The following is a 26449-nucleotide window of genomic DNA, read 5'->3' on the forward strand; positions in this document are numbered from 1 at the left end:
CTTTATTTTTCTTGCATTTTGTTTTATTGTACATAATTTCATTAAAACAAAAAAAAAAAAATTGCATTCTTTATTTCATTACATTTTCATTTATTACATTTTTATTTCTTTTCATTTATTTTGTGTGTGTACATACTTGTTATGTCATAAAAAAAAATTTAAAAAATTAAAAAAAAGAGTTTTTGTTTTTATTTTCATTTTTTTTGTTCTTGCATCCTTTCTTACTTTTTGTTTTTCATTTCTTGCATTGTACATATTCTTTCATTATATTTTGCCTTCTTTATTATTATTATTTTTTTTTTCATTTTGTTCATGCATTTTATTCTTTATTTTTCTTGCATTTTGTATATACTTGCTTTCATAAAAAGAAAAATACAAAAAATTTTGTTTCACCATTGTGCCCTTATGTGTAGTCATGCATACTTTCATGTTTTAGCTAGGGCTTGATCTCATGTCTCTCTTGCATCTTGTGTTATATTGACTTAGAATGCAAGATTTGATTATTCTTATCCCGTTTGATATTTGATGTGAGTTTGCTAGTGTGGTTATTCAAATAGGTTGTTGTTTCCAAGTTTGGGGGAGACCCTTTTCATATTGGATCATTGCCGGATTTCATGGTTTCGTCACCACGATATATTCTTTCCATCTTTTCCATTATTCTTATTGCACATTGAGGATAATGTGCGGTTTAAGTTTGGGAGTAAGGTGACTTTGTTGCATTCTACTTAAGTTGAAACTTAATTGCATGATTGAGATTTGGGATCCATTTTAGCGATGATTTTGATCTTTTGAGGACTATATTGCTTAAAATTTAAAAATTGCTTGACTTGAGAGTCAAATACTCCTTGTATGCCTTGTGGATGCCATTTAGGAGTAAATTTTTCTTTCGAAAGATTGATATCTTGCTTGCACTTGTGGTCCACATCATCCTGATTTTGTGATTATTTTGAGATTTACTCTAGGATTCTATACTAGCACAGGCGCACACTAGTATTCATTAGTGGGGTACATGCTTTGTTGATTATTGAATTGGTTATATCCCAATTGAGCTAATAGTGCATTGAAAGCTTTCATTCTTGACAAGGTAGATAACAAACCCTTCTCATTGAGTAGCTAGGATTCTAGCCTCATCAAACATTGAATTTCTCGCACCGAAAGGTGGAGGGCCCAAACTCTAGGTTAATAATTGAACTTGAAAAAAAAAAAACAAAAGAAAGAAAGAAAAAAAGAAAAGAAAAGAAGAAAAGAAAATTTACGAAAGTAATGAAAAAAAGTGAGGACTTCTCCCAAAAGGTGAGAAGTGGGAAATGATTAGATGGAGGTTGTTTGATTTGTAGCCTAGTTAATTTGAGCTTGTAAGTCCTTAAAGGTGTTTTAATGCCTAATGCCTTATAGTCGTCCTGTTTGGGAGTCATTGACCTAACGCTTGACCTCATGGATCACTAGAAAGCATAATAGATTAACACATTGCACCATGTTTCCATCTTTGATCCTTAAGATAGTGAAAAAAAGAAAAAAAAAGAAAAAGAAAGAAAGAAGTGAGTGAAAAGAATAAGCGCACCTAGATCAATAAAGCTTTAATAGAAGGTCCACTCTTTGTTTTGATGATCGATACTAGATTTGTGTGCTAGTTTGAGGGTAAGAATGTGATTATTTCTTTAGTTGGCTTAGATAGTAACATATTTGATGCCGGTCCACTCAAAAAGGATTCTAGTGTTGTTTTGATTTGCATGATCATTTTTTTGATGTGTTGAGGACCATACTTGTTTGCTTGATGTTGAAATTTTGGGAGATTGCTTAGAAATGGTTGAAAAATTGCATACCTGTGGTAGCTTTCTCCCAATGCTTGTTTGCAATATTGGTGCCTCTTTAGTGAGAATGAGCTTAATGTTTGAGGGTATCATTTCTGAAAACCCTTACGAGACTTCACTCATCCACTAGGGGTAACCTAGAGGTTTAAAAGGCTTGTTGCATATGCTAAATGCAATCGTGTTCCCTACGAAAGTGGCGTTATCCGTTTATTACTTTCTAGTTCATAGTTGTATAGTTGTTCATTTCATTCCTTTACTTTGTAGTTCATTGCTAGGGACTAGCAACATTTAAGTTTGGGGGTATGATGAGCGCTGAAAAGTGAGCTTTTAAATCCCTTAAACGCGAGTATTCTAGAACCTTTATCTATTATATTTTCTCGTTTTAGACTAATTTTGTGTTATTTCCTTTTTCAGGTCAATAATGTTAAAATAAGCTAAAAATGGTGTCTTAAGGCCTTTTTGGAGTCAAACTAAGTCTTGGTGAGAATTTGGAGCAAAAGAAGGCTAATCTGGAACAAAAAGAGGCCGATGTTGAAAAGTTGCCAAGTGAGATTGATTGAAAAAAGTGGGATAGATCAAACTCTGATCGATCGAACTTTTCTCTAATCGATCGAAAATGTGCTGGCAGTGAGCGGTCTAATTCCTGAGCACGTTGATTTCCACCTACCACATAGTTGCGGGATTAGATATTTTTGGGCTATATTTCTGACTTAGTGACTAAGAAAAGGACCTTGTATTTAAAGGGAATTGAACCATTTTGTAAGGGAGCTTTTTATCATTGTATTTTTACGTTGTAATTTTATATTTAAAGGGAATTGAACCATTTTGTAAGGGAGCTTTTTATCATTTTATTTTTAGATTGTAATTTTATTTTCTCTCTCTTGAAAAGTTATAGATTAGGGTTAGAAGAGAAGAGGGAAGTAGAGGCATATCTCAAGAACACATCTCTAGATCCATTCACTCTCTCTCTCTAGAGCTTCAAAGAAGAAGAAGAAGAATATGGAGCCTTGTTTGGAGCTTGCCCTTGAGGGTTTCATGACCATATCTACCTCCTCTATAATTGGCTAGATCTACACTTAGGGCTTGGATGAATCCTAAGTTTTGTGTAATCTAAATCCTTGTATTTCTATTTTTGGGGATTTATATATATATTGTTGTGATTAGTGGTTAGCCTTGTGATTGTTGATTCAATTCTTCCTTATGATTCTCTATTTTAATTATATGTTATCTTATGTGTGATTATTTGGGAATTGATCTCTATACTACATTCTCTATGTTGGTTGCATATCTATGTGTGATTAATTAAGGATTTAGTGATAGCTAAGCATGGGTTTTCACTAAATGGGTTTGTAAACTAATTTGATGGATTATACTTACACTTGATGGTTTGTTCTATAATTTAATTCATGTTTGTAGGTAGGTAGACAATCTATGCTTGATTTGATACTCTACACTTATTATTGCAAATTCCATGATTCTCTAGATTGATGTGTGCTCTCATTAGACCCATTTGTTAACTAATTGGTGGATTATGCCTTTGTCTTGGTGGGTTGTTCTACACTTAGTTTACTTATGGGTTAGGTACACAATTCACTCTTGCATTAGATAGTTCACACTTTTATATGCAAATTGTGTTTATGTTTGTGGCCACATCATGATTGCAACAATGTATTCCCCATTAACGGAAAGCAAGTGGTTAATTACATGAGCTTAGTGGTGATTGCAACACCCTAAGACCTCTCTTCATATCTCTTAAATCCCTATCTCTCACTAGTTTACTTACTTTCATTTTAATTTCATTGCACCTTAGTTTAATCAACCAATCTCTCTCTTTGCAATCATTTGATACGCTAAAGTTGAAGTTAAATTCCAACACGTATAATCTCTGTGGACGATCCCTACTCACTATACTTCATTAGTTGTAGTAGTGGTTTTTATAAATATAAATTTGACTAGAAAAGCTTCCGAAACCACATTCATATTTTGACCTTGCGAAGCGACCTTTCGCATTAAAAAGTTCACTTTCTAAACACATAGGAAGGGGCTCGTCATCTTCCCCTAGGTACTATTTGTAGTACCCTTGGGTACTCTGCCCCTGGGTACTGTTTTGGGTGCCCTTGGGTAATCTTCCCTTGGGTACTAGTTTTAGTACCCTTGGGTACTCTGCCCCTATGTACTATTTTTGGTACCCTTGAGTACTCTGTCCCTAGGTACTATTTGTAGTACCCTTGGGTACTCTACCCCTGGGTACTTTTTTTGGTACCCTTGGGTACTTTGGAATTGGATACTTTTTTTGGTACCCTTGGGTAATCTGCCCCTGGGTACTATTTTTAGTACCCTTGGGTACTCTGCCCCTGGTACTATTTTTAGTACCCTTGGGTAATCTTCCCCTTAGGTGCTCTGCCCCTGGGTACTATTTTTAATACCCCTGGGTAATCTTCCCTTAGTAAGGGAATAATTTATACAAGCTTCACTCAGCTCGTCACTCCTTTAATAAGGGAATTAAATTTTACAAGTTTTACTCAGCCCATCCCTTTAGTAAGATAAGTAGGTTTTACGAGCTTCACTCAGCCCGTCCCTTTAGTAAGGGAATCATGTTCTACGAGCTTCACTTAACTCATCCCTTTAGTAAGGGAATTAGGTTTTACGAGCTCCACTTAGCTCGTCCCTTTAGTAAGGGAATTAGGTTTTTTTGTTACTCCTTTGGTAAGGAGTTAGTAATATGTTCAAGCTTCACTCTGTATGTCCTATTGATAAGGGAAATAATAATACAGGACACTTGTTATCATCCCTTGTAATACGGGGATATTGATTACGGGATTCTTTTGGCCCGGGTCCTTATAATACTGGACACTCATTATCATCCCTTGTAATACAGGGATATTACAACTTTAATAAAGGGTTATTTTTTAGGAGGCTTACCCAGCTTGCCCCTTTAATAAGGGGATATTTTGCCGAAGCTTTACATGCTTGCCCTTTAATAAGGGAGTCAAATTTTTTCACTTTCGTGGACTTATCCTTTATGCTTGCCTTGCTTTGTGGCTATGGTGGTAGTGACCCATCAAATTTGAAGTTCGTATGACTAAGCTTGGTTCCAGGTTGAAAAGACCATTATTGGTGCTTGATGGTTAAAAACCTTATGGGACCACCTTGGACATGGTGAACTCATTGATTATAGAAACTTTACTGGACTTAGAGTCCTTCCCAGTGTGTAGAGACTTACCAGGTTATGGTTTCAGAGGATCGGGCACTGGCCTTGGACAACTAGTTCCCTCGAGGGGTCGCTGAAGGAGAGAAGCTAGAAACCCGACTAGCTCGATGTACCAAGGTTGGTATGTCGATCTTCTAAACCTTGTCATCATATGTAGATCGATGATTGATATCGTATGATCCACTATTCTGCCCCCGATGGTGGGATCTTGGGTGATTACCCATTCTATAGACGTTTATACAGCGGACGGGGTACTGAGTGCTGCAACAATTTACAATTGTAAAAATATTAGATTGTGTTAGAAATGATTACTGAAAATTAACCTGCCATGGATTATCACTCCAAAATTCTACATAATCTGAAGTCGATAGGCAATTCCTGCGAAGGAAGAAAAGTAACGACTGTCGTCTGGTAGGTGAAGGCCTTACTAGTAGGTAGAAAACCCCTTGTTGGTAGTGATCTTCTTTATGGGTGGAGACCTACTCATTTATGTAGGCGCAGAAGAACCAAGCCTTAGTCTTCAACGATCAGGCCTTGGTAGTTGGCTGCTACCAGATATGAGATAGAGTTTAGTCTTAGATGACCAAACCTCAATAGTGAGGGGACCAAGCATTGTTAGATGGAAAACACCACATTGGACTACCTGGGTGGACGTGCCAAATTTTGATTATTGTCATCATACACTGGTGGCATCACGCAACCCACCGTTTTACCCCCAATATGATGGACATGTAATCATGATGTAGAGAACTGTCCTTATATGGAAACCCGTTGTCAACTGATGACTTTGGGATGGTTTCCATGATCAGAAACTTTCGTCTTGTCGTCCGAGCCAAGTCGCGTCAGGATTATTATTTCTTCAGAGAACTAATCATTCCCATAGATGGCGCCAGCTGTTGATGTGGAAATCCTCACGACTCAGAACGACGGCATTTACCTGCAAAACAGAGGGACGTCACCTCGAATGGCACCGGTGGGGTGCCAGCTGAGGACCCTTCGACGATCAAGTTAGTACCTGTAATCGTATCACATAATAATTATGTATATTCTATTTAGGTTTTTTGTCATACCTTCTTTAACGGCTTGGTGCCCTATTTATGGCTGTCAATTGGAATCAAATTGATCCTTCGGGAGATCTGCTTGTGCGAGATCAGAGGAGATCGTTCGTTGCCAGATTTGTTGGGGATAAGATTTACTCCTTTAACTTCCTCAAATTGTGCCAAGGTTATCTGCACCCTGTTGAACCATGTCGTCATTCATTATCCTGGGTAAGAAATGTCATCATTCTTATCCGAGGAAAATCTTTATCTCTGATAATGAAATATGTCAAAGAAGTCTGGCGTCTGGTCAATATAGGTTATTTTTCCCTATCACCAATTATTAGTCGAGTACAATTAAAAAACTTAAATAAAACTGACACAAAAAATTAATGAATGTGTTTACAGAATAATGATAAATAATGCAATTATAATCATCAAGTGGTGCCTTCTATCCATTTCCTCCGTTCCAAAATAGTATACAAAAAAACCTAAAAAGAAAATACCTAAAAACCTAAATTACCTTTATTATACAAAATATAGAAGAGAAAAAAAAAACCAAGAAAATAATGTGAAACCTAATTTACCTAAAAACCTAATTTGCCTTTATTGCCTTTATTTTTATAGCATGAAAGTTACTTAAAAATACCTAAATTGCCTTTATCATACAAAATAATAGAATAATGAAATAACAATAGAAATGTAAAATAAAAAAGGTCTGAAAATATTTTTTAGCGTCCTCTGTGCCGAAAAGTTTTGAGGGTAAATAGACGGATGCAGAAATCCTTATATTCAGACTTTAAATTTTATTCAAACTCTAAAAAAAAAAATTTAAATTTTTCTGTTTCCTTCACTCTTTAGTTGATTTCATCTCATCTAACAAAGCCTAATACATGATTCTTTTACACACCCATGCTTTCACCAACGTTTGAACCGGTTGGGAGTTTGTACTGGGCTATTGTTGTTAATATATGATTCTTTTATTTCTTAAGAATCATTTCTTAGGATAAGGAGTATTTTTTTTTTTTTTTTTTTAAAAAAGGTTAAGTAAGCAAACTCGCTCATCCCTTACTTAAAAAAAAAAAGGTTAAGTAAGCAAACTCGCTCATCCCTTACTTAAAAAAAAAAAGGTTAAGTAAGCAAACTCGCTCATCCCTTACTTTTACCAAAGCTCGAACCGAATGTGAGTTTATATTGAGCTATTACTATTTGATAGGACAACGGACTTTTGTTAAAGAACTAAATTACATATACCTAGTTTACCGATTAGGGCTTGCAAAAGACATACAATGGAAATCAAAGAAAGAATTAATAAAAAAAAAAAAATTAAGACTGAAAAATCTGTGCATAACATGTGAAATTAAAACAAGAATAATGAAGATGACGACGATGATGTGAAAGGATGAGAAATTAATTATTTGTGCTAGATTTTACTCAATGTTATCAATGTTATTATATTATAGTTAATTATTTAATTATATTAAATGTAAATTAAAGTGTTAAGAATTAAATCATTTTTTATCTCATTGTTTAAAAAAATAGGGTTTAATTCAGTTACACCCCCTATAGTTTGTTCAATCTTAAAGGGGACCTCCTCACATGTGCAAAAATTCAGTCAAACCCCCTGTCGGACATTGTCGACTGACAAAAAACAAATAAATGAATGTAATGACTAATTTATCCTTTTGTCGTTTTCCTATAAACACTTGACCAAACAACGTATTTTATAACTTCCACCAAGGTTAGCTTTATCTATTGAACCAAACAGCCAATAAATGATATACCATCTTTCAAGCCAACAACTTTCTCTCTCTAAAAACTGGGTCTTTTTCTTGGTTTTGTTTTATTGAGAAAGCCAGCTTTTACAAACCCAGTGCGTCCTGTGATGACTAAAAAGTTGACTCGATAGCAGATCCAGAATGCGGAAGTAAAAAAGAGAATAAGGTCTTTAGAGACGTACATTGTCCTTAAGATGCCAAAGTGGCCTTTTGAGGAGTCTCATGACTCAACGGAAGCAAGACAGAAGTTAGGGTTTCGAAACCCTTCAAGAAATGGTCTAAGGGTAAAATGGTAATTTCATACAGAAAGGGTACCACCGTGCACACCATTGGATAGACAATGAAAAATTAACGAAGGTCGATTTAAGAATCAATTGATTCGGAGTTCGGATGAGGAAGCTATGACCGAAACAAAAACCTAAGCCAAGGCTGCCAAAATGGCGCCTAGTGCATGCAGTATGGGCTGCAGCCAAGGGCAGCGGGCCCTCACCAGCAAACAATGGCGGGCGGCAGCTAAAGTTGGCGGGCACCCACCAAAACCGAAAGTTTCTACCCAAGGGTCCAAAATGAGGGTTCGGGTGAGAAATAAATTGCCTAAATTGCATATGCAACCTTAAAATACACCCACAAGACCCCCAGAAGTTTCGGATCGGTTAACACATTTTTTTTAAAAAGGTGATGAATAGTACCAAGTGCTAAAATTTCAAGTTTAGAAAAAGAAAATGCATAAACCAAAAAATTGAATTTGGCACGGGGGACCAAGACCGCATTTTTCAGAAAAAGTCCGTGAAGAAACCTTCCTAAAATCACATTTTCTAAGTAACCATGTCAAGGCCGGAATTTTTCGAAGGAAAAACCCAAAAAGCCCCTTCAACCAGAGTTTTACAAAAAAAAAAATTTAAATAAAATAAAATAAAAATAAAAATTTTAAAAAATGAGTCCAATAGGTACTTGTGATAGTCCTCGATTCTAGAGCCACGAGTGATCAAGTCCGAGCATGGATCCAAGGGATACCAAACAATTAAGTATTTAAACAAGTATGAGAACAAAAGAATTAAGAAATAAATAATTAAATAAGATGAAAGAATTCTAAATATTAAATCCTCAAAAGTTATAAAACTAATATAATCCAAACTTTCCAAAACCTCCAATATACGTACAACTCGAGAATCCATCTAGTGGACCCCTAATAAAAAACCCAATAAAAATTAAAGAACGAAAATAAAATCCAAAGCTAAAACATGAAAGGAAATCCTACGTAGTCAGAGGAGTGAGTGACTGTATCTGCTCAACACAATCAAGTTCTAAGCCTGGAACTGACGAACACCTGAAAAAAATAAGAGTGGGTCAAGCCCACGAGCAAGTTCTACCCTACTACAATCTATACAGAGACCCGGTACGCAGATACATCATAGATAACTCAACAATAACTAAAGTAGCCCATATATGTATAAATACACACTATAGGACGCTTACTAGCCCATAGGTCTGTCTAAGCCTGGGCAGAAGGTAACATGCAAATCGCTTATAGTGTGGGCATGTATCCCCAGACCTACCAGGGGACCAAGTATCTACTATGTCTAGTTATCCATCCTAGGCGATATACGCACTCTAACCATGATCCTGAGACTCAAGCTCATATCACGGTACCATAAGTATATATATAAATAATCCATCCAAACCAAGGTATGTCATTCAACTGTTAATTGACCTGACATATATATCAGTAGGACTTAACTTTTAAAGTTAATTCATTTCTTATTTCAGAATAGGTAGGACTTAGTGTTTTGAACTAATCCATCCCTAATATGTCACCGTCTCATACCGGTGCATACTATCCATAATACAATCCATTAATTGATAAACAGAAATAAATATTTAATCAATTAAAATCCAAAGCTTATACATAATAACAATCTGATATATATATGATCATATTATGCATCCAATACAAGATTTACAAATCATGTCACAATTGTTTAAATTGCTAAAATAAGATTTAACAATTAAATCCTCTATATCTACTAATAGCATGCAAACTTAATTAAAATTAAACTTTCATACTGTTCAAATCATTAGCATATAGATAAAAATTATGCCTCATGGGATCCTAATAGGTTATGAAAATTATTTAGAATCCCCCTTTAGTAACCCGTAACAGTTCCAGAATACCAAAAATATCCAAACAATCCCTAAAAACACTTCCCATACACATCATAGCAAAAGAGCAAGCTCTCAAAAGTTGAGAGCAGGCTCTCCACCAATAGGAGCCGGCTCCCCTACCCATGGAGCCGGCTTTGTGCCTTAGGGAGCCGGCTCCCTTCACAATGGAGCCGGCTCTCTCTCTCATAAAGAGCCTTAGCCATAAATATTTAGGGAGCCGGCTCCATTCCCTTGAGAGCTGGCTCAGTCCCTGCTTCCTATCATCGTTTTCATCTTTGACGATGTTAAAATCCCTCTATAAGTCTAAGTTAAATTCCCTAGATGTCCGACCATGTCCCAAATCATCCAGAAACTCTTAAAAATCCAGGACATATCGTTAATAAGAATTAAAACATAAACTGAAACAATTTGTTCAATAAATCAATTTCAATAAATCAATACATAAAATAGTTTAAAGTCTGAATTAACATTCATACAATAATTGTTTTAAAGTCTGATTAAGTCTTGGAGACTATATAGGCATGCACAGAATACAGGTCTAAGGGAAGGAGTTAGAATATGAACTTGCTTTTGATTTCAGGTTTGAAACCTTAAACCTTCGTCACTGATAATAAATCCAATGACCTTGGTTGCTTTCACATACCCTCCGTTGCTCCTGGTTCAACCCACAAGCAAGCTTCTACCACCCTTCCTTAGTGAAATCCTTGTTCCTCGTCAAACCCTAATTCTCCCTCTCAGCTCTCTTTCAAACCTTTCAGTTCTTTCTCTCTGCCTCCACTGTTCGTGAATAAGGTTCTAAAACCCTTTGCAGACACATAACTTATATATATATAGACTTCTATTAAAATCTAATTCTAATTCCAAACCAATTATAAGTCGGCTAACCTAACCCACGTGATTACATAAATAAATATAAAACCCTAATCCTATAATTACACTATTATAACTAATGATACTAATTTATAACATTTAATCATGTAATTAAATAAACCAATTTATGCATTTACCCAAAACAAACAATTATAATTAAATTGCCACATAAGCATATAATAATGAAAACAAATAACTCAATTAAAAAATTAAAAATTTAAACAGATAAGAAAATAATTCAATTAAATAATTAAACAAATAAGCAAATGATCAATTAACCAAATAAAAATGCAATAAAACAATAAATTAAAATACCGAGACTATCCTTTTAAAATTAGGGGTATTACATTCTTCCCCCCTAACAAAAGGAATTCCGTCCTCAGAATTCACTCTTACCTTCTTCCATTATTGCAGGAAACTGCGAGCGAATGACATCCTCATGTTCCTAAGTACACTTAGCTTCATTATGGTGACTCCACTAGACACGCACTAAAGATATAACCTTATTCTGAAGAATCTGATCCCGACGGTCTACAGTACGACATGGTAGCTCCAAATATGTTACATCCGATCGCAACTCTATCTCCCTAACGTCGATATGCTGGTAGCGATCCTCATTTCGCAAAAATTTCCACAAGATAGAAACATAAAACACATTGTGCACATGATCCAAATGATCCAAAAGTGCCAACCAATAAGCCACATCTCCAACTCGATCCATAATCATTAACGAACTGACAAACTACGGTGACAACTTCCCTTTCTTCCCAAAACGCATTATTCCTTTCATAGGAGACACTTTGAGTAGAACCTGATCTCTAACCCGAAACTCTAAGGCACGAGTACGATGATTGGCATAACTTTTCTACCTACTCTGAGTAGTACGCAGCGATCCCAAATAAGAGCGATCTGCTCAGAAGTACCCTTGATGAACTCAGGACCCAAAAATCTACTTTCTGTAATCTCCATCTAACAAATAGGAGATCAACATGGTCGGCCGTACAATGCCTCAAACGTTGCCATACCAATAGTCTTCTGAAAACTATTGTTATATGCAAACTCTATAAGTGACAAATAATCCTCCCAATGACCCTTGAAATCAAGAACACACGAACGAAGCATATCTTCCATGATCTAATTAACTTTCTCGGCCTAACCATCTATCTGAGGATGATAAGCAGTACTAAGATGCAACTCTGTACCCAAATCCTGCTGAAAACTCTTCCAAAATCCTGACATAAAGCTCGAATCCCTATCTAATATAATAGACAATGGAATGCCATGTAACTTCACAATCTCTATAATATAAAGTCTCGCCAACTACTCCAAAGTGAAGTTAGTGTGAATAGGCAAGAAATGAGCTAATTTAGTTAACCTATCAACGATGACCCAAATGGAATTGTGATCCTTAAATGAATTAGGCAATCCCTCCACAAAATCAATAGAAATGCTCTCTCATTTCCACTCCAGTATAGGTAGTGGTTGTAGAGCTCCTGGCGGCCGTTGATGATCAATTTTGACCATCTAACAAGTACTACACTGAGAGACAAAAATAGTAATGTCCCTCTTTATACCAGCCCACCAAAACTGTCGTTTCATATCCTGATACATTTTGTCTCCTCCTGGATGAACAGAAAACTCAAAGTGATGAGTTTCAGTCATCACATCCTTCCTTAAATTATCAGCAGAAGGTACCACTAAATGTCCATTATACCTTAAACCTTCATCAGTCCCCAACATAGTAAAATGGAACCTCCCCAGAAACTATCTCTGTAACTTTGTTAATGCACTGCTGATCCGAGAGTTGGGCAGTCAATACTTTATGAATGATATAAGGTGTAACTACCATACAAGCCATAAAAGTATTACATAACTCATCAATTGTCTTTAAAGCATTCCATTCAATGGTGAATAAAGCAGAAAGACTCGTATAGGGTCAGCGACTGAGTGCATCTGCCACTACATTAGCTTTCCCTGGATAGTACTGTATAGAGAAATGATAGTCTTTCACAAACTCCAACCATCAGTGCTATCTCATATTTAGCTCCCACTGAGTGAACAAATATTGTAGACTCTTGTGATCACTAAATAATCTGAAAGACTCTCCCAACAGATAATGCCTCCAAATGCATAAGGCAAAGACCATAACTGCCAACTCCAAATCATGTGTTGGATAATTAAGCTCATGAGCCTTAAGCTTACGAGATCCATACGAAATTGGTCGTTCTTCCTGCAACAAAACACACCCAAGACCTTGCAAAGAAGCATCTGTGTAGACAAGATACTCTATCCCACTCTATGGAGTAGACAGAACTGGTGCAAAAGTCAACTTGCTCTTTAGCTCTTCAAAAGTTTTCTAACAGTGTTCATCCTATACAAACTGTACACCCGTCTTAGTCAAATGAGTGAGTGGTCCCGCTATATTCGAGAACCCCTGTATGAAGCTACGATAATATCCTGCCAATCCAAGGAAACTCCAAATCTCGGTAGGTGAAGTAGGTTGTCCCCACTCGACCATTGTTGAAACCTTAGCTGGATCTACAGTTATTCCCCTTTCTGATACTACGTGACCCAAAACCTCACTTCCCGCTGCCAAAATTCACACTTCTTGAACTTGGCATATAACTGGTGTTCATGAAGCGTCTGCAACACTATGTGAAGATGTCTAGCATAATCGTCCTCCGACTTAGAATAAATCAAAATATCATCTATGAAGACGATGACAAATTGATCTAAATAAGCCCTGAAGACTCTGTTCATTATATCCATGAAGATTGCTGGTGCATTAGCCAATCCAAAAGGCATGACATAAAACTCATAAGAACCGTATCTAGTAAGAAACACTGTCCTAGGAACATCTTGCTCCCTAACCCGAAGTTGATGATATCCAGAACGCAGATCAATTTTAGATAAGTATGTAGCTCCCCTCAACTGATCAAAAAGATCATCAATCCTGGGTAAAGGGTACTTATTACAAATAGTAACCTTGTTAAACTCCCTGTAATTTATACACAGGCTAAGCGAACCATCTTTCTTCTTTACAAACAAAACTGGTGCTCCCCAAGGTGAAGTACTCCTACGAATAAAACCATGACTGAGCAATTGCTGAATCTGATCCCTCAGCTCTCGTATCTCCATTGGTGCCATCCTGTATGGTGCTCTAGCAATAGGCATAGTGCCTGGAGCTAAGTTAATTACAAAGTCTATCTCTTGACTTGGTGGCAACCCTTGAATCTCTTAAAAAACATCCAAAAATTCCTGTACAATTGGTATACTATCCGGTGACATAGTAATCTCCTTCTCAGTTTCCTCCTCCACATAGAACAAATAAGTGCTAGTAACTTGTTAGAATGTGGCATAGTGACGACGTACATATCCTGACCAGGTATAGTAAAAACAACAGACCTATTATAACAATTAACTTGGGTATGGTAGTGAGATAACCAATCCATCCCAAGTATCACATCATAAGTGTGCATATCCAGGACCAATAGATTGGCTAGAAATCTGAGTCTACCAATATCTAGTGTCATAAGTCCATCACTCTCATGTAAAATGGCAGTAGTGCCTAAAGGTGTAGATATACCATAAGGTCTATCACATACTTGCGTCGTCATCTTTGATAATGCAACAAAAGATTTAGATACAAAAGAATTTGTAGCACTCGTATCAAATAAAACATGACCATGTGTAGCATGAATAAGAAACATCCCCTCAGCAGCCCGAGGTGCCTAAACATCTTGTGGCATAGGGTTGTACACCCTGCCATAATGCAACTGCTGCAGTGCCTGTCCCTGAGGCTATGGCGGTGCTGGTAAAGCTGGATATGTTTGTCCCTAAATTCGTGGAATCTATAGAGCGGGTAAAAGTACCGGTGCCCTCTGTCCCTGCAGCATATGTTATCCCTCTCCCTATCCTACTTTAGGACACTGCCTAAAAGTATGACTAAATTCTCCACAAGTATAACAACTACCCTTAAAGGTGCTAAACTATCTCTTCTACAATTAAGCTAACAGAATTGATTCCCTCAAGTTTCTTTTATAAACTTACTAGGGTTGACCATAAGGATTCCATCCAAGGACAATTTAGGTGTTTTCATGATAATAAACCATTAATGGTGTTTAAGGACTAATGTTTACATTGAGTGTTATAGATGATTTACATTCAAAGAAAAACCTCAATGAAGATCATAAAAACCATTCCAAGTATTCCATTACTCAAGATCACATCTATGGAAAGCAAAGGAGACAAAGGAATATGAAGTTGCAAGGAACCAAAATGCAAAGTCCATCCAAAGATAGCTTGGACTACAACGAGCAAGAAAGCAACTCAAAGAAAGGAAGAAAACAAGTCTACTTGAAAGCCTACACGATCATGGACAAAGCATGAAGAAAGGGGATAGGTTGGTGAGTGTTTAGGATTCATTGTCAAGGTATTTATGAATCCATTTGAAGCTCATCTCTATAGGACCATGCATATCATACATCATTCACATGCTTCTTTATCCATTAGCAATAGATTATGCAATTCATTCATATCATTGACACATGAAGTCTTTGCTAAAAGAATGAGTTAGTTTAAGCTTGCATAAGCTTAGAAAGAACTCATCACTTATGCTAGAAATGCTAAGACCATGCACATCAATCACATGATTCATATTGGTCAACGATTAAGGCATGAGAAGCCTTCATTACCATAAGTTGGTAATAGACTTTAGGACTCCTGTATGTGCATCATGAAAACTGTGTCTTTGGCTAAGTGTGAAAAATAGATTTTTGAAATAATGATTATTTCAAAATAATGTTTCCTGGTAATAACTCTTTATACTTAAACTCGCCTAAATTGATTTTATCAGAATTTTCGACCAAGTCTACATTGGTGTACAAAAGGATTCATTTTTACCAAAATTGTCGAAAATCCAAATTTGTACTAAAACTAAATTTCTACATTTTGATTTAGTTGGATTTCAATTTTCTAGTATTTTTTATTGAATCCAAATGGGGGGTACTTCCTTATTTACAATGTAAACTTAAAGTAAATGGACATATAAATACCTGTTGCAGATCACAAACAACCGACTGGATTAGGCCGAGGCTCATTATGTTCAATTCACAACTCAGCCGACTCAGTTTGGAATCCAGCCGACTCAGTTAGGCCGAGGCTCATCAAAATCAAAATTCAATTCAGCTGGCTCATTTGATAATCTAGCCGACTTAATTCATAACTGAGCCAACTCCCTTCTCAACCCAGCTGACTTAGTTCACAACTAAGTCGACTAAGTCCTGAAGGAATAGCCAATGGCTATATTCTTTCTGTGTCAGAGTTGCGCATCTTCTTTAATACTTCTGCAATCTTGCTCCATGCTTTATATAGATCTTTATACACATATTTTGAGCACCTTTACACCAGATACAGATATGCCCATCAAGTAGAATCCAAAATAACGGTTATATTGCATCTCATGAACTTCATATATATGCATCAGTTTTGTATAGCAAACCAAGTGAAGAGAGAGCCACATTCGTGAACTTTGAATAGAGCTTTTGTTCTGGGTTTCACTTACCATTTACAGAGCTTTTGTTCTGGTATAATCCATCTTCAAATAAGCTTTTGTTCCTAGCTTGATTTAATCTTAAACAGAGCTTTTGTTCTGATAATTTCCAGAACTTGTGTTCTGATTGTTTCCTTATCATCTCTCATATATTTCATACTTAAAGTTTGAGCTTCACTTGATTTCATATATACTCTAGTGTGAGGTTTGATTTGTAACAGTTCTTATGAGGATTTCTTGTACTATAAATTCTATCTTCAAATCTGTTGTAAGTCTAAAAGAAGGAGTTCTCTTATCAAAGCTATTGTAAGGGCTGGTGTGGCCTATGTAACTAAAAGAGGTGGTCTCTCAGTAAGGATATTGTAAGGGCTGGTTTGGCCCAAAGGAAGTCTAAGATAGGGTGTCTCTTAGCAAGAAGAAGTAAGGGAGTTGCTTCATTACAAGGTTTGCTCTCCACCCGTAAAGAGAAGCCATAGTGGATTAGGAAGTCTCAAGAGGGGTCTTGAGCCGAGGAGTAGGAGTTTCCGAACTTCGCTAAAATCACTGTGTCTATGTTTGCAATTTCTCTTCCTTTATCTCTTTTGTTATTGTGCCATTAACTTGCTGAATTTATATCTCTAGTATTGCACAATTGCTACAATTTACTTGCTAGAAATTGAAGTTGCATAATCTGAAAATCAGTAACAGCTTGCTACTATATCTATTTGCTGATTTTGCTTAGCTCATACTTGTCAAATAGAAATTACATCTTGCACATCTACTTAATTTTAAATCTGCCATTATTAGACAAGGACTCTATTCACCCCCCTCTAGAGTCCATTCTTGGGCAACAAGTGATATCAGAGCCTAAACTCTAGCTAAAAGACTTAACCGTCTTAGAGTACGATCATGTTTAACATTGGTTCATCCACTTCCTTAGAAGGACATTACATTGATAGACCTCCTGGTTTTGATGGAATTAATTATATCTATTGGAAAATTAGAATGAGTGTCTTTCTAGAAAGCATTGATATTGATGTATGGGATGTCATAGAAAATGGTGATCATATCCCCACCAAAGTTATTGAAGGAAATGAATTTCCTAAATCAAAAGAGGAATGGACTGAAAATGAGCATAGATTAATTCAATGCAATGTTATTGCCATATGCTATCTTTATTGTGCATTAAGTAGAAATGAGTTCAATAAAATTGTCTTTTGTAAAACGGCTAAAGATATTTGGAACTTACTTGAATTAACGTATGAAGGTATATGTCAAGTTAAGGAATCAAATATGCACCTCAATGAGTATGATTTTTTTAGTATAAAAGACAATGTATTATTTCATGAAATGCATTCTTCTTCAATTAACATCTCTAACCATTTGAATGCTCTTGATAGAACTCACTCATACGCTTATAGTGAAAAAGATGGAGTAACTCAAGAGAAGAGTATAGCTCTTCAAGCTTCTAGCAAAGAAGTAAGTGCCATCAAAATGGAAATTAAAAATCACGAAGATGATGCTTTGTGTTTCATGGCCTTCAAAGAAAAGGTAAACTCTAATCTAAAATCATTATGTGATGATGATATTTCTTACAATGAATTAGTTGATGAGCATAATGAATTGCAAAATGCTTTTAAAGAGATTCATGATGAGTTAGGAAAAATGCTTTTGAAATGCCACATTCTTCTTCAAAAGCTTGAAAAGATTGAAACTAAAAATGAACTTTTGAAAAAGGAAAATGAATGTGTTTTGCATAAGTGGTGCGACCGAGCGTGTGCACAAAATAATGCACAACATTTTAGGTTTAGAAATAATGTCAAGTGGGCACCATATTTTAAAATTTATAAAACCACGAAACACTTATACTATGGAGTATGAAGTGAGCAGGGATCGTCCCAAGAGATCTAAACAATTATAGGTTTTCCAGAATTGAATTCTACTTTAATGCTTATGTGATTGCCAAAAGGGTTTTGTTTGTGATTAAAACTAATTTTAAACTAAATGATTGCAATAAAGAAATAGAGTTTAAGAGATTGGAAAGAGACTTAGGGTGTAGGATTCACCACTAAGCACATTCCCTAACTCACTCACTTTCAACTAATTAGGGAAATAATACTATGTAATCTATATGTGGCTAACAAGTGCAATGAAAAGTGTAAACCATCAATTTCAAGCATGAATCAACTACCTAATGACAATTAAACTAAGTGTAGTGCAATTCACCCATTCAAAGCATGATTTATCAATCCAAGTTTCAAATTTAACACACATTAATCTAGAAGATAATGCAATTGTGACAAAAAGTATGGAATTCAAACATAAGTATGGATGGTCTACTTACCTAATAATTGAATTGCAATTAAATTAATTAAACTTAAATTAAACTAATTAAACATGAATTTAAAACTAATTAGACAACAAATTAACCTAAACATGTAGTACCATCCATCAAATGGAAGCATTTTTCATCAATTTGAAACACAATTACAACTAAGCAATACCATGCATAGCCATCACAAGAATCAATTAACAAAGAATTCATGTGTAAAATTTGTTTATCAATCAACCACACATAAGACAATATGAGATTAATACAGATAATCAATTGGAAGAATTTAATTCATAATATTCAAGACTATACACTAATTACATAAATTAATCCCCAAAAAGTATGAAAAGAGAGAGAGAATAGGTTACATGCTTAGGGTTTATCCAACCCTAAGTAGAAGAATCAGCCACTCATGGTTGATGGAGTCGAAGACAGGACAATCCCCATCATCTGCTTTATCTTCTCTGAACTTTTCTTCCAAACCCTAGCCTGTTCTTCTTTTTCCCTTTCTTCGCGTGTTTTTCCAGAGAGAAAATACGATACTACGATACAGAAAAATAATAATAATAAAAATCTTTTTTCTTTCTCTAATAATCTTTACCTAAATAAAAACTAAAACTAACCCTAATCTAATGGCTCACTGGGCCTTAAGTAACAATCTCATTAAAGCCCAACAGTTCCCAAAATGAGCCCAAAAATTAAATAAAAACTGTAATGTTGCTAAGTCCTGGGGGATCGATCTCCCCACCCTGGGGATCGATCCCCCCAGAGTTGACAAATTCCTTTAAGCCTTATTCAGCTCCATTTTTGCCCCGGGCTATTTGGTTTGCTTCTCTATCTTTGGGAACATCATCAAAGCCCCGAAATTGACCGCTTTGTGCCATTGTCTGAAAATCTTTGCTTAACTCCAAAAAGGCTTAATTGGACCGTTCTTAGCTCATTTTAACTTTATTACCCTGAAATACACATAAACATAAATTATGACTAAAACATAAAATTAAGATAGATGCAAAGACTAAAATACCTTAGCTTAGATGCTGAAATGTGCAACATTTAAGCACTTATCACGCCCCCAAACTTAGATATTGCTAGTCCCTAGCAATGAACTACAGTATGGAAATGAAATAAACATAGATACAACTATGAACTAATAAAACAAATAAAGATAACTCCACTTTCGTAGGGATCACGGTTGCATTTAGCATATGCAACAAGCCTTTTAAACCCCTAGGTTACCCCTAGTGGACGAGTGAAGTCTCGTGAGGGTTTACAGAAATGGTACCCACAAACATCAACAGCTCTTTCTTACTTGAGAAGTAACGACACATATTAAACAAGTGTTGAAAGTAGACTACCTCAAGTATGCAAATTTCTGCCATTTCTAAGCTATTATCAACGTTTCAACATCATGTAAGCAAAAACGGTCCTCCACACATCAATCAATTAATCATGCAAATTGAATCAATTCTATCATCCTTTTAAGTGAACCGACATCAAAATGTGTTGCTATCCTAGCAAATCAAAGTAATGGCATAGCCTTACCCTCAAACTAGCATGCAGATATAGTACCAGATATCAAGACATTGAATGAACCTTGTTATTTAATCAAACATTCTTTTTTTTTTTTTTTTATTGATTTCATTTTTTATTTATTTTTTATTTTTATATATGACCATGTGCAATGTCCAAGTTCCTTAAGCTCTCTAATCACCCCATGTAACAAGCGTTGAGCCAACGACTCCCAAACCAGATGGTCTTAGGGCGTTAAGTGTAAAGACACTCCTAAGGGCGTAATGACTCGGAATGGCTAGGCTACGAACTCAAACTAATCATACATCTTACATTCTTCCCTTGTCTTCCTTTTTAATCAGTAGACATGTTGAAAGAATGCAATTTTTTTTTTTTAATTTATTTCTTTCTTTTCTTTGCAAGGTCATTTTATCAAGAATGAAAGCTTTCAAAGCATACTAGCTCAATTGGAACAAACCAAGACAATAATCAACTAAGCATGTACCTCACAAATTGAATGCTAGTGTGCGCAAGTGCAAATGTAGAATTCTAGAATTAACTCTCAAAGCATTTTCAACCAACAAGATGATGTGTACCACAAAAGCAAACATGATGTCAAAAATTAAAATTTACCCCTAAATGGCATCCTAGAGCATACAAGAAGTATTAGACTCTAACAACTTGTTTTTTAAAGGCACTATGCTTCAAAAGTTCAAAATCATTGCCAAATATATCTCAAATCTCAATCATGCATTTAAAACTCAACTTAAAGTAGAATGTAACAAGGCTACTTTACCCCCCAAACTTAAACTGCACATTGTCCTCAATGTGCAATGAGAACAATGAAAGAAATGGAAAGAGTATACCGTGATGGCAAAAGTTAATGACGCCCGGCAATGATCCATGACGAAAGAGGTCTCCCCCAAACTTGGATGCAAAAACCTACTAGAAAAGCCACACTAGCAACTCACATCAAATATCAAATGGGATAAGTAAAGCATACATTCCAAAACAATATAGAATAAGATGTAAAGAGATATGATATCAAGCCCTTTGTAAAAGATGAAAACATGCATAACTAAGCAGAAGGGCATAACGGGGACACATATTTTTGAAATTTTTGTGATATGTTTTTTTTTTTTTATATATTTAAAGAATGGGATTGATCTCTCAGTTTTTTTTTTTTTTTAACACAAAGAAAAATATTCTAAACTAAAAAGAAAAAATATATACTAAACTAAAAAGAAATAAATATATACTAAAATAAATCAATTCAAATTTTTTTTTTTTTTTTTTTTGTAACAAAGGAAAAGAACATGTATATACAACCAACAAAATAAAATAAGAAAAATGGGCTAAGTTTAACGTCTCTAGCAAGATAGAATGTTACTGAAATTTTATTTTATTTTATTTGAATATTGTTATTATTTTTATCAAAAATAAATAAAGAATTAAATAACTAAAAACATTACTACAAATTCTACTTAGCTTTTTTTTTTTTTTTTTAAACATCAATGCTACTCTTTTTTATTTTATTTTTTATTTTTTTATCTACTTTTTTTTTAATAAATCAATTCAAAAAAAAAAATAAATAAATAAAATAAATAAATAAATAAATAAATAAATAAAATAAATATATATATATATATACTTTTTAATTATTAAAATTTTTATGTTATGTTTTTATTTTTTTTATTTTTTTTTGTTTTTTTTTTAATTTTATTTTCTCTTTTCTTCTTTTTTTTCTTTTTTTTTTATTTTTTAAAATTTTTTTTTATTTATGTATCAATTGGAACGGCGAAGCCAAAAGCTCGCCGGAGAAGATGAATAGCCGCGACCGCTGTTGGAAGAACCAACCGCCGGAAATCGTGGCCGGAGAAGAACCAGCCTTGTTCGCCAGAGAGAAACGAACCCGCGACGCCAGAAAAATGAACCCAGTTGCGACGCCGGAAAAATGGCTCAAACACCAAATTTTTTTTTTTTTAACACGAGGTCGCCGGAGAAAGCCTAATCAAAAGCCGCCGGCGAGACGCAACCGACATTCGCCGGAGAACAGCGACCCAGCAGCGATCGGAGAAGAACCCAGCCGCTACGCCGTTGGACGAACCAGCAGCAATCGCCTGAGAGACGACGCCGATGCAGCCGTAAACCAGCCGCGATCGCTGGAAGAAAAGGGACGCCGATGAAGCCGAGATCGCTGGAATATGATGCCGATGCAGCCGCGACCTCGCTGGAGAATAACGAGCCGCGAACCCACCAGCCGGAATTACCGGCTAACGAACCCAGAAAACGGCAAACGGCGTCGGAAAGACGAACCCAGATGCGACGCAGGAAAGCAACGAACAACCGCGTCATCGGATGACGAAACAGATCGCCGGAAAGATGAACCCAGCTGCGAATCCGCTGCTGGGTCTCGCCGGCATATGAAATAGCCGTGACCCAGATCTGACGCCGGAAAAATAAAGGCCGAAACAGCCTTGATCGCTGGAGAACACTAGCCTAAATCGCTGGAAAAACTCAGCCTCGATGCCAGAGAAGAACTATGAACAGCCAAGAGAAGAGAAGAGCGAACCATGAGGGTTGGACAATGAAATTGGGTTTAGAGATTGTTGGGGGAAGAAGCAGAATTTCAAGCAACAGAAGAGAGGAATGTATTGGTGGTTTCAAGGAATAAGGTGCGATCGATCTGCTTTGATGGGGGATCGATAATTTTAGGCAAAAAATGTCCGCTTCACTGTTTAATGAGAAGGGAGAAACATAAGTAAAATGGGATCGATCCCTTTGGACGGGGGATCAATCCACTTGGCCTATTTTTGTGTTGCTCTCTGCCAAGAAAATGGGATCGATCTCCTATCCATTTTGGGGATCGATCTTTCTTTTTTCCTTTTTTCAATTTTTCAAATTTTTTTTTAACAAAAATAAATAAATAAATAAATAAAACAAAACTAAACTAAAAAGAATATATACACTAAAATGAAAAATAGATAAAAAATAAAAAAAAATAATAATAATAAATAAAATTGAAATAAAATCACTTATCAACCTATACTAATTAATACTTTTTTCAAAATTTTTTTTTTTTATTATGTTTTTGAATAAATCAAAACTAACATGAAATATATACAAAAATAATAAAAATAATAATAATAAAATAGAAATAAAATCAAACACCAACCTACATTACTCATTTACAATTTTTTTTAAATTTTTTTAAATTTAAAAATGCATAAATGTACAAAAGGAAAAATAAAAATAAAATAATAATAAAATGGAAATTAAAATGCAACGAAGGAGAAACTCGATACAACTAGTGTTTAACGTCGCTAGAAAGACGTGAGATGTTCTCAATCTTCAAAGTAAATGGGATCTACCAAGAGGGCAGATTCCACATTTCTTTGAAAATTTTGTCCATCAATGTATGGTTTAAGCCTTTGACCATTAACTTTGAAGGTCCCTTCATCTTTTAGATTTTTAAGTTCAACCGCCCCATGAGGTGAGACGGAGATAATTTGATAAGGGCCTTCCCATTTGGTTCGAAGCTTTCCAGGGAAAAATTTGAGCCTAGAGTTGAATAACCAAGCCTTTTGACCGGCTTCAAAGGACTTTTTCACAATATGTTTATCATGAAATGCTTTTGTCCTTGCCTTGTAAATTTTTGAACTATCATAGGCATCATTTCTCAATTCCTCTAGCTCATTGAGTTGGAGTAAACGGTCATTTCCAGCCTTATCAAGATCAAAGTTGAGCCTTTTTATTGCCCAAAGTGCTTTGTGTTCTAGCTCGACCGAAAGATGACAAGGCTTACCATAAACAAGTCTATATGGAGACATGCCTATTGGAGTCTTGTAAGCTGTCCGGTAAGCCCACAAAGCATCGTTCAATTTTCTTGACCAATCTTTTCGGGTCGGATTGACAGTTTTCTCAAGAATATACTTGATTTCCCTATTTGACACCTCGACTTGCCCACTTGTTTGGGGATGGTAGGGAGTGGCCACTTTATGTGTGACGGAGTATTTCAAGAAAAGTTGCTTCAAGAATTGATTACAGAAATGTTTTCCTCCATCACTTATCATAGCCCTTGGCATACCAAAACGAGTAAAGATATTTGATTTAACGAATGCAATTACCACGTAGTGGTCATTCGTTTTGGTAGCACAAGCCTCAACCCACTTTGAAACATAATCAACGGCAACGAGGATATATTGAAAGCCATAAGACATTGGGAATGGTCCCATAAAGTCTATGCCCCATACATCGAAGATTTCAACTACAAAGATTGAAGTTAAGGGCATCATGTCTCTCTTTGACATTGATCCCAACTTTTGACACCGAACACACACCTTACAAAAGTTATAGGCATCTCGGTGGATAGTGGGCCAGAAGAGCCCACTTTGAAGAACCTTCAAAGCGGTCTTTTTTCCACTAAAATGCCCACCACAAGCAAGTGTGTGACAAAACGCAAGGATGCTCGGAACTTCACTTTCTGGCACACATCTCCTGATGATTTGATCCGGGCAATAACGAAACAGAATGGGATCTTCCCAATAGTATTTCTGGATGTTAGCAAAGAATCGGTCCTTTTCTTGTTTTGACCAATTAATGGGAAGTTTGCTGGTTGCAAGATAGTTAACAATGTCGGCGAACCAAGGCAACGTCCCATTTGAGATTTGAAAGAGTTGTTCATCCGGAAATGATTCATGAATTTCAAGATTTGGAGAAGATTCAACCATTAATCTAGACAGATGATCGGCAACGACATTGTCGGAGCCCTTTTTATCCTTGATTTCAAAGTCAAATTCTTGAAGAAGTAGAATCCATCTTATCAAGCGAGGTTTGGTTTCCTTTTTCATTAAAAGATGCCTAAGAGCGGCATGATCGGAAAACACAATTACCTTGGATCCTAAGAGATATGACCGAAATTTATCAAGGGCATATACTACGGCAAGTAACTCTTTCTCGGTGGTAGAATAGTTCTATTGGGCACCTGAGAAAGTCTTACTCGCATAGTATATAGCATATGGTAGTTTACCTACCCTTTGCCCTAAAACAGCACCCATTACGAAGTCGGAAGCATCACACATAATCTCAAATGGTAAGGACCAATTTGGAGGTTGCATGATAGGAGCGGATGATAGAAGAGTGCGAAGTTGATGAAAAACATTTAGGCATGCTTCATCAAAGACAAATGGAGTCTCCTTGGCAAGAAGGTTACACAAGGGTCTAGCAATTTTGCTAAAGTCTTTGATGAATCGGCGATAAAAACCGGCATGTCCTAGAAAGGAGCGGATTTCTCTCACCGTCGTAGGTGGAGACAATTCAGAAATTAGTTCAACTTTCGCTCTATCTACTTCTATTCCTCTTTTAGAGATGACATGTCCAAGCACGATTCCTTCTTGAACCATGAAATGGCTCTTTTCCCAACTTAACACAAGATTAGTCTCACGACATCTTTGAAGCACTTTTTTAAGATTTTGGAGACACGAATCAAATGAGGGCCCAAAAATCGAGAAGTCATCCATGAAGACTTCTAAATACTTCTCCACCATGTCCGAAAAAATTGACATCATACACCTTTGGAAAGTGGCAGGAGCATTGCACAATCCGAAAGGCATCCGTCGATAAGCAAATGTACTAAAAGGACATGTGAATGTGGTCTTTTCTTGATCCAATGGATTCAAGGCCACTTGATTGTACCCCGAGTAACCATCTAGGAAGCAATAGTATTGTTGCCCAGCCAATCTTTCCAAGATTTGGTCAATGAAAGGCAATGGAAAATGGTCCTTCCTAGTGGCAGAATTCAGCTTTCGGTAATCTATACAAACACGCCATGAAGTGGCGGTGCGTTTCGAAATAAGATCACCCTTAGCATTTTCAACAACTGTAATTCCCGACTTTTTAGGAACCACTTGAGTTGGACTAACCCATTTGGAATCAGAGATAGGATAAATGATTCCTGCATCTAGAAGTTTCACAACCTCCTTCATGACAACTTCCTTCATATTTGGGTTCAATCTCCTTTGAGCATCCCTAAATGGCCTTTCATCCTCTTCCATGTGTATGCGATGCATACAAATAGAAGGGTCAATGCCTTTTAGGTCAGCCACACTCCATCCAATGGCTTCTTTGTTAGCTTTAAGCACTTCCAAAAGATCATTCTCTTGGTCATTTTCAAGATTGGAAGCAATGATGACCGGAAGAGTCTCTTTTG

At 36.0% G+C, this 26449-nt stretch overlaps 1 protein-coding gene across 1 annotated transcript; it reads right to left on the bottom strand.

Annotated features, from left to right (window-relative positions):
* Nucleotides 1-22592: 22592 nt before the first annotated feature.
* On the bottom strand, nucleotides 22593-26246 carry LOC132309307 (uncharacterized; the record flags this gene model as incomplete). The annotated part of the gene is made up of 5 exons (XM_059807623.1): nucleotides 22593-22781; nucleotides 24207-24433; nucleotides 24680-25039; nucleotides 25241-25436; nucleotides 26163-26246. Coding segments are annotated over 5 exons (1056 nt in total), but the record flags the coding sequence as incomplete, so codon positions are not given.
* Between the last annotated feature and the right edge of the window lie 203 nt (nucleotides 26247-26449).

The sequence above is a fragment of the Cornus florida genome, unplaced genomic scaffold (genome assembly GCF_030987335.1).
Source record: "Cornus florida cultivar Cherokee Brave unplaced genomic scaffold, ASM3098733v1 CherokeeBrave_3.0.0_Hap2_Chr05, whole genome shotgun sequence".
Taxonomy (NCBI): domain Eukaryota; kingdom Viridiplantae; phylum Streptophyta; class Magnoliopsida; order Cornales; family Cornaceae; genus Cornus; species Cornus florida.